The sequence below is a fragment of the Myotis davidii genome, unplaced genomic scaffold, assembly GCF_000327345.1.
Source record: "Myotis davidii unplaced genomic scaffold, ASM32734v1 scaffold46, whole genome shotgun sequence".
Classification (NCBI taxonomy): domain Eukaryota; kingdom Metazoa; phylum Chordata; class Mammalia; order Chiroptera; family Vespertilionidae; genus Myotis; species Myotis davidii.
Genome location: NW_006383006.1, coordinates 6,096,360 through 6,110,200, shown reverse-complemented (window position 1 = coordinate 6,110,200; position 13,841 = coordinate 6,096,360). Strand labels below are relative to the sequence as shown.

The 13,841-nt window shown below is 42.2% G+C and overlaps 1 protein-coding gene across 1 annotated transcript in view; it reads right to left on the bottom strand.

Annotated features, from left to right (window-relative positions):
- Positions 1-133: 133 nt before the first annotated feature.
- Positions 134-13,841, bottom strand: part of GPR176 (G protein-coupled receptor 176) — a gene marked incomplete at its 5' end in the record, with an annotated part of 75,569 nt that continues 61,861 nt past the window's right edge. Inside the window, 2 exons of the mRNA XM_015557534.1 lie at positions 134-3,324; positions 5,951-6,203. Coding sequence (XP_015413020.1) covers positions 2,202-3,324; positions 5,951-6,203 — 1,376 coding nt within the window. The remainder of the gene's footprint in view (positions 3,325-5,950; positions 6,204-13,841) is intronic.

Below are 13,841 nucleotides of genomic sequence, written 5' to 3'. Positions count from 1 at the left end.
TGCAATGCTGCCGTCTGTATGTATGGGGGAAACAAATACTTTTCCTCTGAGGTCATGTAGGAAGCCCGCGGTTCAGATGGTAACTGCCACTTGAGGGAAAAGAAGAAACAAAAAACACATAGCTCATACAATCTTTTTTGAGTTCAGAAACTGCTTTTCAATTTTTTATTAAAACGTAATGCTTCAGAGAGTATGTATAGAAATACACCCGACAATGACCTGTTAGAAGTCAACCATTTGCTTCAAACATACAGAAGAAATACCTTCCAAATTCCGCCTCATCAGAGTTTATTCAGTTGTACATACACATTATCAGAACGACACCAAAGTGGCTACAATTGACAGATTCTTCTAGAGTAGACACAAGTTTTCTGACAGATTATGTTTCCCCTTGACGAAAGTTGCAGCAATTGTGCAGGTTTTGAAAGATAAGCTTGAAGGGCCACGTATTAACTATCAGGGCAAGGAGCTGCAGATGGCATGCACACAGGGTCCGGAGGCGGCGGCCCTGGGGAGGGAGTGGCAGTCCCGGAGAACACAACACTTGGAGGAGACAAAACACACAGAGGAAGGGTCAGGGTCACAGTCAGGAATTATAAGACATCACACTCGGGAGAGGAGAGGAAAAGGCGACTCCTTACACAGTCTTGGGCTGCCTCCAAGGGACAAGGACCAGTGTGGCTTAAGGAGAGGATGGCTTCGGGGATGCGGTGAGCAGGCCCACTTTCCTTTCTCAAGGCACTGGATGGGCTCCCTTGCATACTATTAACAAAAACAATGCCCGAGAGAGAGCGGCCGGCACCCAGTTTGCACTCCGGAGGAGTGAGGTGTCCTCTGCAGTTTGCATTCAGCCTGGTGAACTGCATGAGAGGCCTTGAATGGCCTGGGAGCGCCCCCAGGGTCTAGTCATGAGGACACTGTCTTCCCTCTTCTATCCACTCTGGGAAAGAGGAATTGGAGAGCTCACCTGGGCTACTAGATGTTGCCATGGCATTTTACGATTAATTCTTTTTCCCTGTTCTGTTCCTCCTTTGTGTCCAAAATGAAGGGAGAAATCACAATTGCATAAACGGACTGAAAATGAGATTGGCCAGCCGGTGTCTGGAGCCCTCCTCAGAAGGGGACCATTCTTGTCAGCCTCTCCCACCCTTTTGGGCAGAACCACCTTTCCTAATCAAGCAGTTTAGCTTGATGTTTCCAGGGGACCCAGTATACACTAGCTTTGCATTTTAAAATCACCTCTGAATTACAAAAGTTTGCATGAGATCATTTTTTTCAATATACGTTACTTCTAATGACTGCTATGTAGCACCTTTCAGGCAAGATCAAGTGGGAACAGAAAAGACTACAGTGTGTGGACAAGACTACAGTGTCTTTCTTCTCTACCTCGCAGCTTCTCTCTCATTTGTTGAAAATAAATAAATAAATAAAATAACATAAGGGAGGGAATACATAGTAAAGAGCTTGCAGTGTTTTCTAACCAAACCTGCAGACATGTCTTTCTGAGGCCATAGTGATGCCTGGGAATGTCAGGAAAACCAACGATAGATCATCTCACCACCAGGCACGTCTACTGCCATGTCTGTCAAATGTGGGCAGAAGGGCCGTTCCTTATCCACATCCCAGTGAAAAGGATGACGGGCATTGGGAGGAACTGCGAGACCTATGATCGGGCCTTCTAAAGAAAAGGTGTCAAATGTCAAGTCCCTATCTTCCCTGAAGGTACAGATCAATTTTAAATATATTTGACATACTTAAGTCCATCAAATAGGCATTTTCTTTGTGTCCACACCACTCCATAGTTATCTTGGGCTTCCCTTGGAGTGGCCCTGCTCCTTTGAGCTCAGGGATGCCTTTTCTCTCTGTGTATTCTCTGCTGGACTACGAGAACTGAGGGTCCCCAGAAAACACACATGGGGTACCCACCCCAAGACCTAGTCCACAATGCCCAACTTTTGTCTCCACAAAGAGGAAAATGGACTTACTAAGGACATGAATCACTGAGATAAGTATATATATACTCTCTCAATAAAAAGACATTGACTTCAAATAGATTTCCCTCTCATTCAAAAGCATCTGGCCCAGCCAGGAAAAGTCAACCCATTCTGGTTGCAATGAGATCGTACAAATCACAGGGCCAGAGCGAAGGGCAGGCCAGAGTAGGGGAGCTCCCTGCTGCTCCCAGGGGTTTTCAATCCTTACTAGGAATCCACCTTTGGAAAGATGCTCACTTTATTGTTTCTACTCATCTTCCACTCCACCCTGCCTACCTTTGGCATCTTTGTCTGGATCAGCTCTTCTGGGGTGTTACCCAAGGGGGGCAGCAGCCGCTTTTTGCTGTTCCGGGTCTCTGAGAGCCACTGGGGAGGCAACTCAAAAGGACCAAAACCAAATTGAAGGGAATACTTGCCAGGGAATATCTCAGGTTCCACAGGGGCTGCTGAAGCCACCTGGGATAGAGAGTCCACTGTGCCCAGAGGTGGCACAGGGGGCGCAGACTGTGGCCCCTGCTCTCCCTCCAGGCAGGTGCTAAGTATCTCCTTGGCCTGGAGATCAGCAGAGCCAGCATACTTGGCTTCGCTCTCCTCCTCATCCTCCGTGGACTTAAAGATCTGCTGCTGCCCAATGTGGAACATCTCCAGCAGCTGGCTTCCTGAGCGCACACTGGGCTCCAGGCTGACGTCGGCCAGCCCGCTCCCTGTGCTCACCACGTTACGGCGACTGTACCGGTGGTGTAGCTGTACTAAGGTCCCTACCAAGCACTTGCGGACAGATTTGTTCACAGTAAGAAAGAGCACAGGGTTTGCTAGCAGAGAGACTTTAGGCAGCCAGATGGCAGTGAGCAGCAAGAAGACAGAAGTGTCAGGGATGTTGAGCACAGTCTGGTAGACAACCAGGGTAGCATACGGCACGCTACACAAGATGAAGACCATCACCATTGAAAGCAGGGTGGCGTGCAGCTCGGCCTCCCGCTGGGAGGCGTAGGGGATAGAGATGGTGTTCTGTGGAGTCCGGAGTGCTGCTATGATGACCTTCTTCTTCTGGCTGGCACTCAGGGCCCGTCGAATCAGTATCAAGAAGAGGAAGACCATAGCCACAGGCACAATGACCGTGGTGATGTTATAGACCAGAACGTATACCAGGTGGCCCAAGGAGTTGCTCCAAACTTCGGTGCAGGTGGACATGGCGTAGATGTCGGCCACATTGGTCACTGCAAACACTGGAATGCTGGCCACCACTGCATGGGCCCAGATGTACATCACCAGTTCCCGGGACTTGGCATCAGATATTTTTCTCTCCAGAGGATATAGAACTGAGTAGTACCTGCAAAATGCACACATAAAATTCATTTCACAGGAGAAGATATGCTTTAAATTAGGGGACTCTCTATTACCAAAAGTAGGAGAGATGGAAAAAAGGGTCAAGTTCTTTCATTCTGTCTAAGAAAGAGGGAACCACTGGGAAAGTTAGGCAGCTAGACCTTAAATTTTGAGGACTCTGCTGTACAATTCATAACTAGCTTTATAATTATTGCCACCAAGATTAAATTCCAAAGAGTGCTCAATATAAAGGATGCCTCCATCTGCCATAAAGACATCTATTTTTCAGTGTAAGACTAATTTGTAAAAAATTAATATATTAACCTTACAGCTGCTCAGGGCAGGACCCAATATTAAGGATGGACTCTGGCCAAGTCCTTCCACAAAATCAACTCACAAAAATTATGCCTGCTCAATAGCTATTCTCCCCATGATAATCACTTAGTAACTCTAAGAGCAAATAAGAGGTCTAAAATGCCTGCATGTTAAAACTTTCTTCCTTCAAGCCTAACTTGATTATTCCATAACCACCTAATCAGAATTCAGGAAGCACCCTGCTTCCATATCAGCAATGATTTGGTAGAACTGAGTAGTTCTACAGACCCTAGAGCCACATCTGTCAGGAAAGGGTTTCCACTAGCCATCAGAATTGTGGTGATTGTCAGAGATTAGCTCTGCCCACAGCACTGCAGTCAGCTAATGCTGGAGTCAGCCTTACAACCCTATTAACATTCATTCATTCGTGAGGCCAACTAAACACGAATGCTTTCCTGTCACAAGAGTTTCTGAGCGCCACCTATGTTTAGGCACTGCGTTACAAAAAGAAGGAAAGCTATACAGGGGTGTTTCTAAAGTTAATGCGGTGGGTGGGGTGGAGGGGGGAGAGCATGCAAACAATTATAAATGAGGAGGTGATGGCTCTACTAGAGGTGTGCACAACGGAAGTATGGGAAAGGGAGCACCTGGGAAAATGTCAAGAATGCTCCAGCTCAGGGAGATACGATGCAAGCACAACATGACCACAGATGATCAGAGATGTATGGAGCACAATGAGATGTGTTCTAGATATCTTTCTGGGAGGGGGGGAAAGGCAGAAAAACACATAAGTTATGCATGCTCTCCATCGTATTTCTCCGAGTACAGATAAAGGTTTCTACCCACGCATAAAAATATGCTCAGGAGTCCCCGGCTCTGATTCTTATTTGCTAACTGGCAGATAAGGAACCCAGGCTTTCAGGCATTTTTGCTTCCATTATGTATTGGGAAATAGGCTGCAACACAGGCTCATTACGAGTAATTCTGTCAGTATATACACCTCTAGAAAATAATGCAGGAAGTGTAGGTGGCCTCCCAATTAACTTGCTGATTCAGCGCCATGAAACAAATATCCGTGAAAGAAGTGAGAGAAAGGATCATTTTTCTCTTCACCTTCATGCACACCATACTTAAGCTTACAGGTAATTTGTATCTCTGAATAATAAAATAGGATACTAACAGTCTTAATTTTCTACTAAAGGGACTTGTTTACCTTTTAAAAAATAATGGCAAGTACACAGTAGATTGTCTGATGGAAAGAAAACGAGGATATTTTATTGTTAGCATATTTTCCTCTCTAAGGTCAAAGGCCCAGAAATGACTCTGTCCCTCCATGCAGATGATATTGGGCAGCTAATGAAATCAAGGTTCCAGGCCTGAGAGGCCAAAAGCGACTCCACATATGGGTTCTGCAATCTATATTCTCAAAGATTATTAAGATATTAAGTATGTTTTGAATGAACAAAGCATTTAGAAATTCCAAATTCATCTATAATGTAGTTAAATTTATCATAGGGTATAAAGTCAGAAGAGCCAGCCAACCTTATCCCTTCAGCAACTTTTCCTTTCTGCAAATCTTGAAATCAAAAGTACACATGGGCACAAAATACTTTACAATTCTTGTTTTCTTATTTAATTCTATTCGCTGCATTATTATCTCAACTGTCTTCATGATATACCAGCAACAAAGAGAAAAGACAGGAGGCTGTTGATTACTAAGATCTTTAAACTCTGATAAATTTGATCAAATTATGTATGTAGTAGTTAAAATGTAAGATTCATTTCCAAATGAACAACCTCCTAAAGAGGATGAGAAGAGAAAACAACAATCATCACAATAGAAGGCCTTGGAAATAAATCCTCCAAAGGAATTCTGGTATTATCTGACCCGGTCCAACTGGACTATCTAATTTTTTGTTAAATAACACTGAATTGTTCTGTTGTTCTTCCAGAAATGCTTTTGTCCTACATCAAAAGCCCTAATTGTGGAGTTATCAATCAGATGAGCCTATCTACTGCAAATTGCAACACAAATACCACCAATTCCAACCAACTTGAAGCGCTACTCCAGGTTCCAGTAGCTCTGCCCCAGCATCATGATGTGACTCCCAATGTCATATCTTTTTTCAATGGTCCTATTTTCCACAGCTGCTGTTAAGTCCACCTGTCTTGTGTGTGGTATCTGTTCTGGCAATTCATTCTCTTTCTGTTGATCACAAACTAAAATAGTGGAATAATGACTATTTCGCATTTGCTTCGTGATGCTAATATTTCAATATACTTTCAAAACTGGGCATTTGGCTACCTGACCTTACCTGTCCAAGGCAATGGCAGGAAAGCTGAGGATAGTCACAGAGCAGAAGACTTTATGCAAAAATTTGACGATCTTGCAGAAGAGCATGGTGTAGATCCACCAGCAACAGTGAGGACTGCTGCTGAGGACGATGTCGAAGGGCACACAGACCAGGCTGGCACAAATCCCCGAGCAGGCCAGGTTTTTAATGAACCTGTTGGTGACAGATTTGAACACGGTTGTGCGGCAAGTTGACCATAACACCATGAAGTTTCCTGGCCAAATATTCAAAATAAATAAATAAATAAAAATAAAATAAATTTTAAATAAAAAGAAAGAAAAAAAAAGGAAAGAAAACACAGGTTAAAAAAGACTGAAAAACCACATTTCAGAGTTGATTTCAAAGGATTTAACTTAAATACTTGCATATTATATTGTCAATTTATGTGAAATCATTTAAATCATTTACATACATCTCCAAAATTCTAGAAGAACTTTTAGCGGTGAGTTTCATTACTTAATTTAGACATATCCTGTTGTGGCCCTTAATAGCTTTTCTCATAATTATTCATTTGTTTACTAGCATTGCGATACTGACTCAGTCTCCTCTAAGCAGTATAAACAGTTTGCTTGGAACTACTTAGTCTCAGGCAGCCTACTCTCACCAAGTTTGCAAATGACTTCCACATTGCCAAACTCTGCAACAGAAATAGGGCGCAAACCACAGGTGCAATTTTAGATTTTCTAGTAGCCATATTTTTAAAAAATGAAAAGCAAGTAAAATTTTAACAGTGTATTTTATTTAACCCAGTATATCCCAAATATTGTCATTTCAACATGTAATCACTACTTTAAAAAAAATAGTAATGAAATATTTTTCATTCTTGTTTTTGTACTCGGGCTTTGAATCTGGTGTGTATTTCTTTAATTGAAATAGAATTGACAAATACCATTGTATTGGTCTGAGCTGTACATGATGTGCATCTTATAGTACATTTCAACTTGCACTAGTCACATTTCAAGTGCTCAATAGCCACATGCAGCTGGTGGCTCCTATACAGCGCTGTCCTAGACCTTTAACAGAAATGACACATTTGACTAGCTCTCTTTGAGCATTCTCCTCTAGTGGCTTCCACAACCTATAGTCTCCTGGTTTTCCTCCTTTCTTCCCACCTCTCCCACGTCCTGGCTATTCCTAGTTTTCTTTACCAGGCCCTTATCTACCCTCTCTCCAAAACCTCTTCCTAGATTAGATTACCCATTCAGGGGGCTCTCTATTGAAATGCTGATGACTCTCACAGTCATGTTCTAAACTAGGCCTTTCCTCTCAACTCCAAACTCTTATTTCCAAGTACACATCTGATTCCCCACACCTCTCAATCTGTCTCCTCTTGATCAAGAGCCTAGATGATCTAGGTGCCTTCCTGGCTCACTGGGCACCAATTATTTTGGCCTTGCTTTTTCTTTAATGAGGATCAAGGTTGGTCATGTTTCAGTGCCTTTGCACATTTTTTTATACTGCCTCACATGCTCCTCATATGTCTCGTTCCTTCAAATCTAAGTCTTAATGTAACTGCTGTCTCCTCAAAGAGGACCTTCTCTGTCTTTTTATTTTAAATACTCACTGCTCCTCCTTCCATTTTATAGTCTGTTATAATATCCTGTTGTGGTCTTCATAACTCTAATCATAACTATTAATTTGTTTACTTGTTTCCCCTCCATTTCATGAGGATAAAAACCATGTCAATCTTGGTCATGTTATAACTTTACTGCACTGCTCAATATGACACACAACAGGCAGTTGATAAATGTTTGTTGAATAAATAAATTTGTAAGATAAGGGGACAAGGAGTAATTGAAAGTCCCTGCAGTAAGAGGAACCCTTTTATAATAGGTATATCATGTGAGGGTATTCTAAGTCAGTAGTTCCCAAACTTTATTGGGCCTCAGAATTACTATACCAGACATTCTGAATCACAGCAAATAGGTACGGAACTGGGAGCCTGCATTTGTAACAAGAACCCCAGATACAGTTGGCCCCCAGATTAAAGTTGAAGAAATACCTCTTCCACACAGTTTATACCACTACCACCACCCGCCACCCCCAAGGCTCACAGGGACCAAGTCTGTAGGTATGCAGGGCAGCCTACTCTACTGGTGGTGCTTTTACCTGGTGAGAGAGCCAGGTCAATTCGGCCAGTCAGTCAGGACCCAAGGATACTGCTACCTCCTGTGCATACACTTGGAGAACGCCCTCCAATGAGCTGAGCCAACAGCTCAGCCTCACTCGGAAGGAGAGTGGTGGTACCAGGGGAGGGGACAGCAAGGTTCCAGGCTGTAGCCAGTCACTGCAAGCGGCTGCCTCTGCACCTCAGATGTGGGCATAACTCGCTGTCAAGAGTCTCTCTTCAAACACAATATTCTATAGCAACTTCTTACTTGCCTGACAAAGTAGAAAAATAGCCACTGTGTTTAGGTAAGAAGGCCACTGCTGCTTCTAGGAAATTCTCTACTTAACTTTCCTCACATCAGTAGCTGCCTCACTGAGATGAAACCAGCTGTGTGAATATATATGTACACACATTGACTCAGCGGAAGAGCTGTTTTACTCATATCACCACCTCCGGCCCCCTCAAGCTATCCTGTCACCAAGGTGATGGAGCAATAATACTGTGACGCTCCACTGATTTGGGGAATTGTTTTTCCTGGCCTTTTTCCAATGAAGCACAGATTCAAATCTGGCTGAAGTAGCCTTTCTCACTTCAGTTTTACAAACAGGACTTAAATTCTGGTAACCATCTAAAAATGAAATAGCCTTAAAGAAATCTGCCTTAAAGGTTGATCCTGTTAAAATATTCAGGATCCTGTTAAAATAAATAAATAAATATTTATAATAAATATAGTCATTCATATGACTAGAGATTTTTTTGTTTCATGAGGTGTTTACATGCTTTGTTGTTAAAGCTATTTATTGCCTTTGAAAACAGTTCACCTTCCTTTTTGTAATACTATAGCGTGTGATGCAGTCTTTTTTATTATTATTATTAGTTAAGGTATTACAAATGTGTCCTCATCCCCTCCATTAACCCCCAACCTCCCCCCACACACACACTCATGCTTCCATCCCCCTGTTGTCCATGTCCATTGGTTTGGCTTATATGCATGCATACGAGTGGTTGATCTCTTCCCCTTACCCCCGCCCTCCCCTACTTTCCTTCTGGGGATTGATAGCCTGATCGCTGTTTCTCAGTCTTTGGGTCTGTCCCTTTTCATCAGTCTATGTTGTTCTCTATAATCCATAAATGAGTGAGATCATGTGGTATTTATCTTTCTCTGACTGGCTTATTTCACTAAGTATAATGCTCTCCAGTTCCATCCATGCTGTTGCAAAAGGCAAGAGTTCCTTTTTTTTTTGGCATGTGATGCAGTCTTAATGTGTGTTAAGGGAACATCTGTGTTTGCAATGGAAATCAACACCACTATTACTACAAAAATAAATTCAACCTTTTGGGTTAAAAAATACAAACAGGTCGATGTTTTATTTAACAAAAAGGTAGCCCAGGCCCATAAATAATATGTGCTATAAACTAGATAGATATGTAAACACAAAAGCTAAAGTAAATGATTCAGATGCAGTTCATTGTGACACTGATTTGGTTTTTAAAAAATTGCCAGAAAACAAAAAAGTGTGAGACTGATGAATTAAATCCGTTTTAAAGAAGCATGGAGGTACAAAAGTAACTTACTCAGTTTAGCAAAAGCATTCAATAGTTCTCTACTGCCATTAAGAAAAGGCAAATCCAAACTTCACAACATCAAACAATACCCTTTAAGATATGATTTCTGGATGCCCCCACACTTAATCCCCAAAGTTTCAGCATCCTAATGGAATGGAGTGAACCTGTAAACCTCAGAGTCAAATCCATGTTTTCCTCTGAATGCTTAAGTCTGCAGCCCAAGCAAAAGCCTCAAAAGGAACTCCCTTCTTAAGAGAGAGAGAGGGAAGGAAAGACAAGAAGGGAGTAAAGAACAGCGTAGAGAAGGCCAAGGGTGGTTAGAGGGTTACAAAAATCTTCCTGTTAATTAAGTTCTGTGAACCTGGGAGTAGGGGGCACCAACATTAAAAGTTGAGTTTCAACGATCATACTTCCAAAGGAAAGTTTAAATAGTTCTTTAAGAGATTCTATCTTGCCCTAGCTGGTTTGGCTCAGCAGATAGAGCGTCGGCCTGTGGGACTAAAGGGTCCCAGGTTTGATTCCGGTCAAGGGCATGTACCTTGGTTGCGGGCACATCCCCGGTGGGGGGTGTGCAGGAGGCAGCTGATCGATGTTTCTCTCTCATCGATGTTTCTAATTCTCTATCCCTCTCCCTTCCTCTCTGTAAAAACAATCAATGAAATATATATTTTTTAAAAGATTCTATCTTGCCAAAACCGGTTTGGCTCAGTGGATGGAGCATCGGCCTGCGGACTGAAGGGTCCCAGGTTCGATTCCGGTCAAGGGCATGTACCTGGGTTGCGGGCACATCCCCAGTGGGAGGTGTGCAGGAGGCAGCTGATCGATGTTTCTCTCCCATCGATGTTTCTAACTCTCTGTCTCTCTCCCTTCCTCTCTGTAGAAAATCAATAAAATATATTTAAAAAAAGAAAAAAGATTCTATCTTATTCTGATTTTTTAAATCTATTTTTAATATATGCAGGTAAATTTCTCAACTAGCCAGAGAATCAAGCACTGGTAAGCTGGTAACTAGAGCTTTTTTGCCACTGGTATCAGAATTACGGCCATCAACAGGAATGGGGGGGCCGGAAACCAGCTTGTAGCCAGAGAGCTGTGCCTAGCAGTTTTCAATACAATTTGCTCTTCCTCGTAGTCTAAACATTTGAGCCTCTTCCTCACTAATAAAGTGTCAATTTGCTGCAACTTGTGATTAGACTAATACCTGCCCAACTGCTTAAGCTGATCACTATTAGCATGAGAAAATTATGTTATTTTAGTTACAATTAATTTGATTCCAGAGGTTTTTCTGAAATGATACAGGAGATTCAAATTAAAGCAAGAACTGAATTAGCAGGAAGAGGCTATGTAGTAAGCTTATTAAAATTCATGGTGAATTTTACATAGTTACTTTGAATGAAAAGCAGCTTATGAAATATATATTCCCAATCTAACCTCTGATGATTTCTCTTTAGAATACTTGTTCCCAATGAATAATTTAGATAAAATATTAACAAGATTCACTTTTGTAATACCTAAGAAAAATTCAGAGACTTCAACAATAGCCTCTTCCCGTCAGCTCCCGGGAGACCACACAAAGGATTTTAGGTGAGTCTACAACAAATGCACGTTATGTTTAGCGACAATGGTATCCCCAAAGACAAAATGTGTAGCACAATCAAGACAAAAAGATCCCAGTAACCTTAGCCACTGGGGCTTTCTCATGGAAGTCATAGAGCCCCTGAAATTAGCTCAATCTCTCACATCTCTTAACATACCTAATACACAGCCAGAAACACACAAATGCATACGGTAAAAAGGAAGAAACACAGAGTCTGAAGTTGCTGACACTCCTTTGTTTGACTAAAATTTTTTCCATAAAAACCAACTAGATTTTCATAGCTTCACAATATACCTTGCTCTCTGATCGCTCACATTCAGTCTATTAACCTCCCTGACCCGTATATTGTTCTCTAAAACGCTATGGCTTAGGATATTAGCCCCAACGAACTGACAGTGCTGAAACACTTTAATAACCACAGGTTTCATTTCCTCCTCAATAGGTGTTTGGAGAAAGCTTCCAGAGAAAAGGAGGAATTAAGTTATCTAACTCTATCATCAAGCACCCTCCCCTTGGATCTTCATCCAAACAAGCCATTCTTGTCTGAGTGGAGTAGTTCACTGTCCATCTCACTGAGAGGCCCTTCCTGTATTAAACTGCTCATGTAATCTTTGAAGGCAGGGTCCATATTTTCTGCACCATTCATATTGCATTTAGCCCAGAGGGATCATTTCTCCCTTAAAATACTGTAAATTAGGAAGCCTGAGAAGAACCTTATCTGAAAAATTCTGCTGACTGTCATGTGCACTAGTTTTATATCCAGAAGTTGCTTCATGAATACCTACGTACATGAATAAATAAGAGCTTGAAGCTTGATATTACTTCATAAGAATGATCAGAATTGGTGTGTTTTTTTGTATACTCAATTTTGTAGGTACATCTACTGATGGCAACTGCCTTTGATCAACAAGCTGAATGTTTACTATCTCTCCATTGTCAACACAGGGTCAGAGCAGCTTGGGAGAGAGACACTCAGCAATGATCCATCACGTTATACCATAATTAATCCAGTGAACGTACAGGGAATGCCCATGCACTTTGTTATCCTACTCTCTCTGTTCTAGTAACTGTAATTATGCAGTCTAAAAGGGAAAATGATGTGGGGAAAATTTCCAGAGAACATGAGGGTAAGGTAATTGGAGGTCTCAGAAAGGAAAGTGAGCCAAATCCTGCTTTAGTCCGTGGAGGATCCAGATCCAGCATAGCTGATGTGAAGTAGAAAAAGTAAGATTTTGGAAATGGGAGTCTCTTATTCCTAATGATCTGGCACAATCTAACAATGACATTAACTAAAAGTTTAAAATTCCATTCCCACTTCTTTGGTGAAATTTGGGCAAAGAGGCAAGAGAAAGGGGAGAGCCTGGAGTGTGAGGAGCAAGGAATAGTATTCTAATTCTTCTAATAAATTTCAGATCACTCTCCCACTTCGTGGAGGTCACATCTGCTTTAGAGTATCCCATACTTCCCCTCCTTCCTTCACCACTCTCACCCATCTCTGCAAGTAAAAAAGCCAGCAACAGAAGGTGGCTGTAGAGGAGCTGGCACTAGGAAAGCTGGAGCAGCAGATGGGATAAGAGTTGGAGGCAGCCAGATCTAGGACAGGGCCAAAGACACATGGCCAAGGCAGGGGAAGGGAAGGCTTTGGAAGGAAGCGATGGATCTGAAAGTCACTGCAAAGTTGAGGACAGAACGCAGAGGCATTAAAAAGATGAGTGACTGCACATAGCCCATCAGAGCCAACTGACAGCATAAGAAAAAGGAATAAATGCTCAGACAAAATACTAGCCAAGAACTCCGAAGGAAGGAGGGAGTGGAGTAAAGCGGGCAAAATAAGAGACTGGCACATGTGTAACAAGGAAGGAGCTTGATAACTGAGATAGTCCAGCTCGTGGGCCGTATAAGGCCTGTGAAATCATTTGGTCTGGCCCTGCCAAGGCGTGAGGGGTGAGTTCATTAAATGTTCAACCAAATACAGCAGGCTAAGTTTTAAGTCAATAATTTTGTATGGCCCATGAATGATGTTATAAATATCCAGATGGCCCTTGGTGGAAAAAAGATTTCCCTCCCCTGGCCTAGACCCTAAACTTGGAAAATACATAGTTGCTTGTGAGGCAAGAACTAAACCAGCAAGCTGTAATTACGGGCCTTGCAGGTGTAACATGACTTTGGAAGTACCTATAATGAAGTGCATGTATGTGGGTGGGCAGAAACAGTATTTTTCAGGAAGCAAATGCTAACACTTCTTTCTCTTTTTTCCTCTTCTGTCTCCCTCAAGTAGTAACAGGATGGAGAGAGAGAGAGAGAGAGAGAGAGAGAGAGAGAGAGAGAGAGAGGGAGAGGAGGGCAAATATCAAGAGCAAAATAACATGGAGAATAATTTCAGTTCCATTTATCTCCCATGCCATGTCTCATTTCATATGTACATTTCCCAGTGACATTTAAGGAAACCCAGGCTTTCTGAGCCTGCACCTTTATTAGTCACACTGGTGAAAACTGGACAAAAGGTTCCTTTGCTTTGTGTCATGTTCTAAGGTCCCAGGATTTGTGATTATGGTGACTATAGTGACAGATAAACAGAG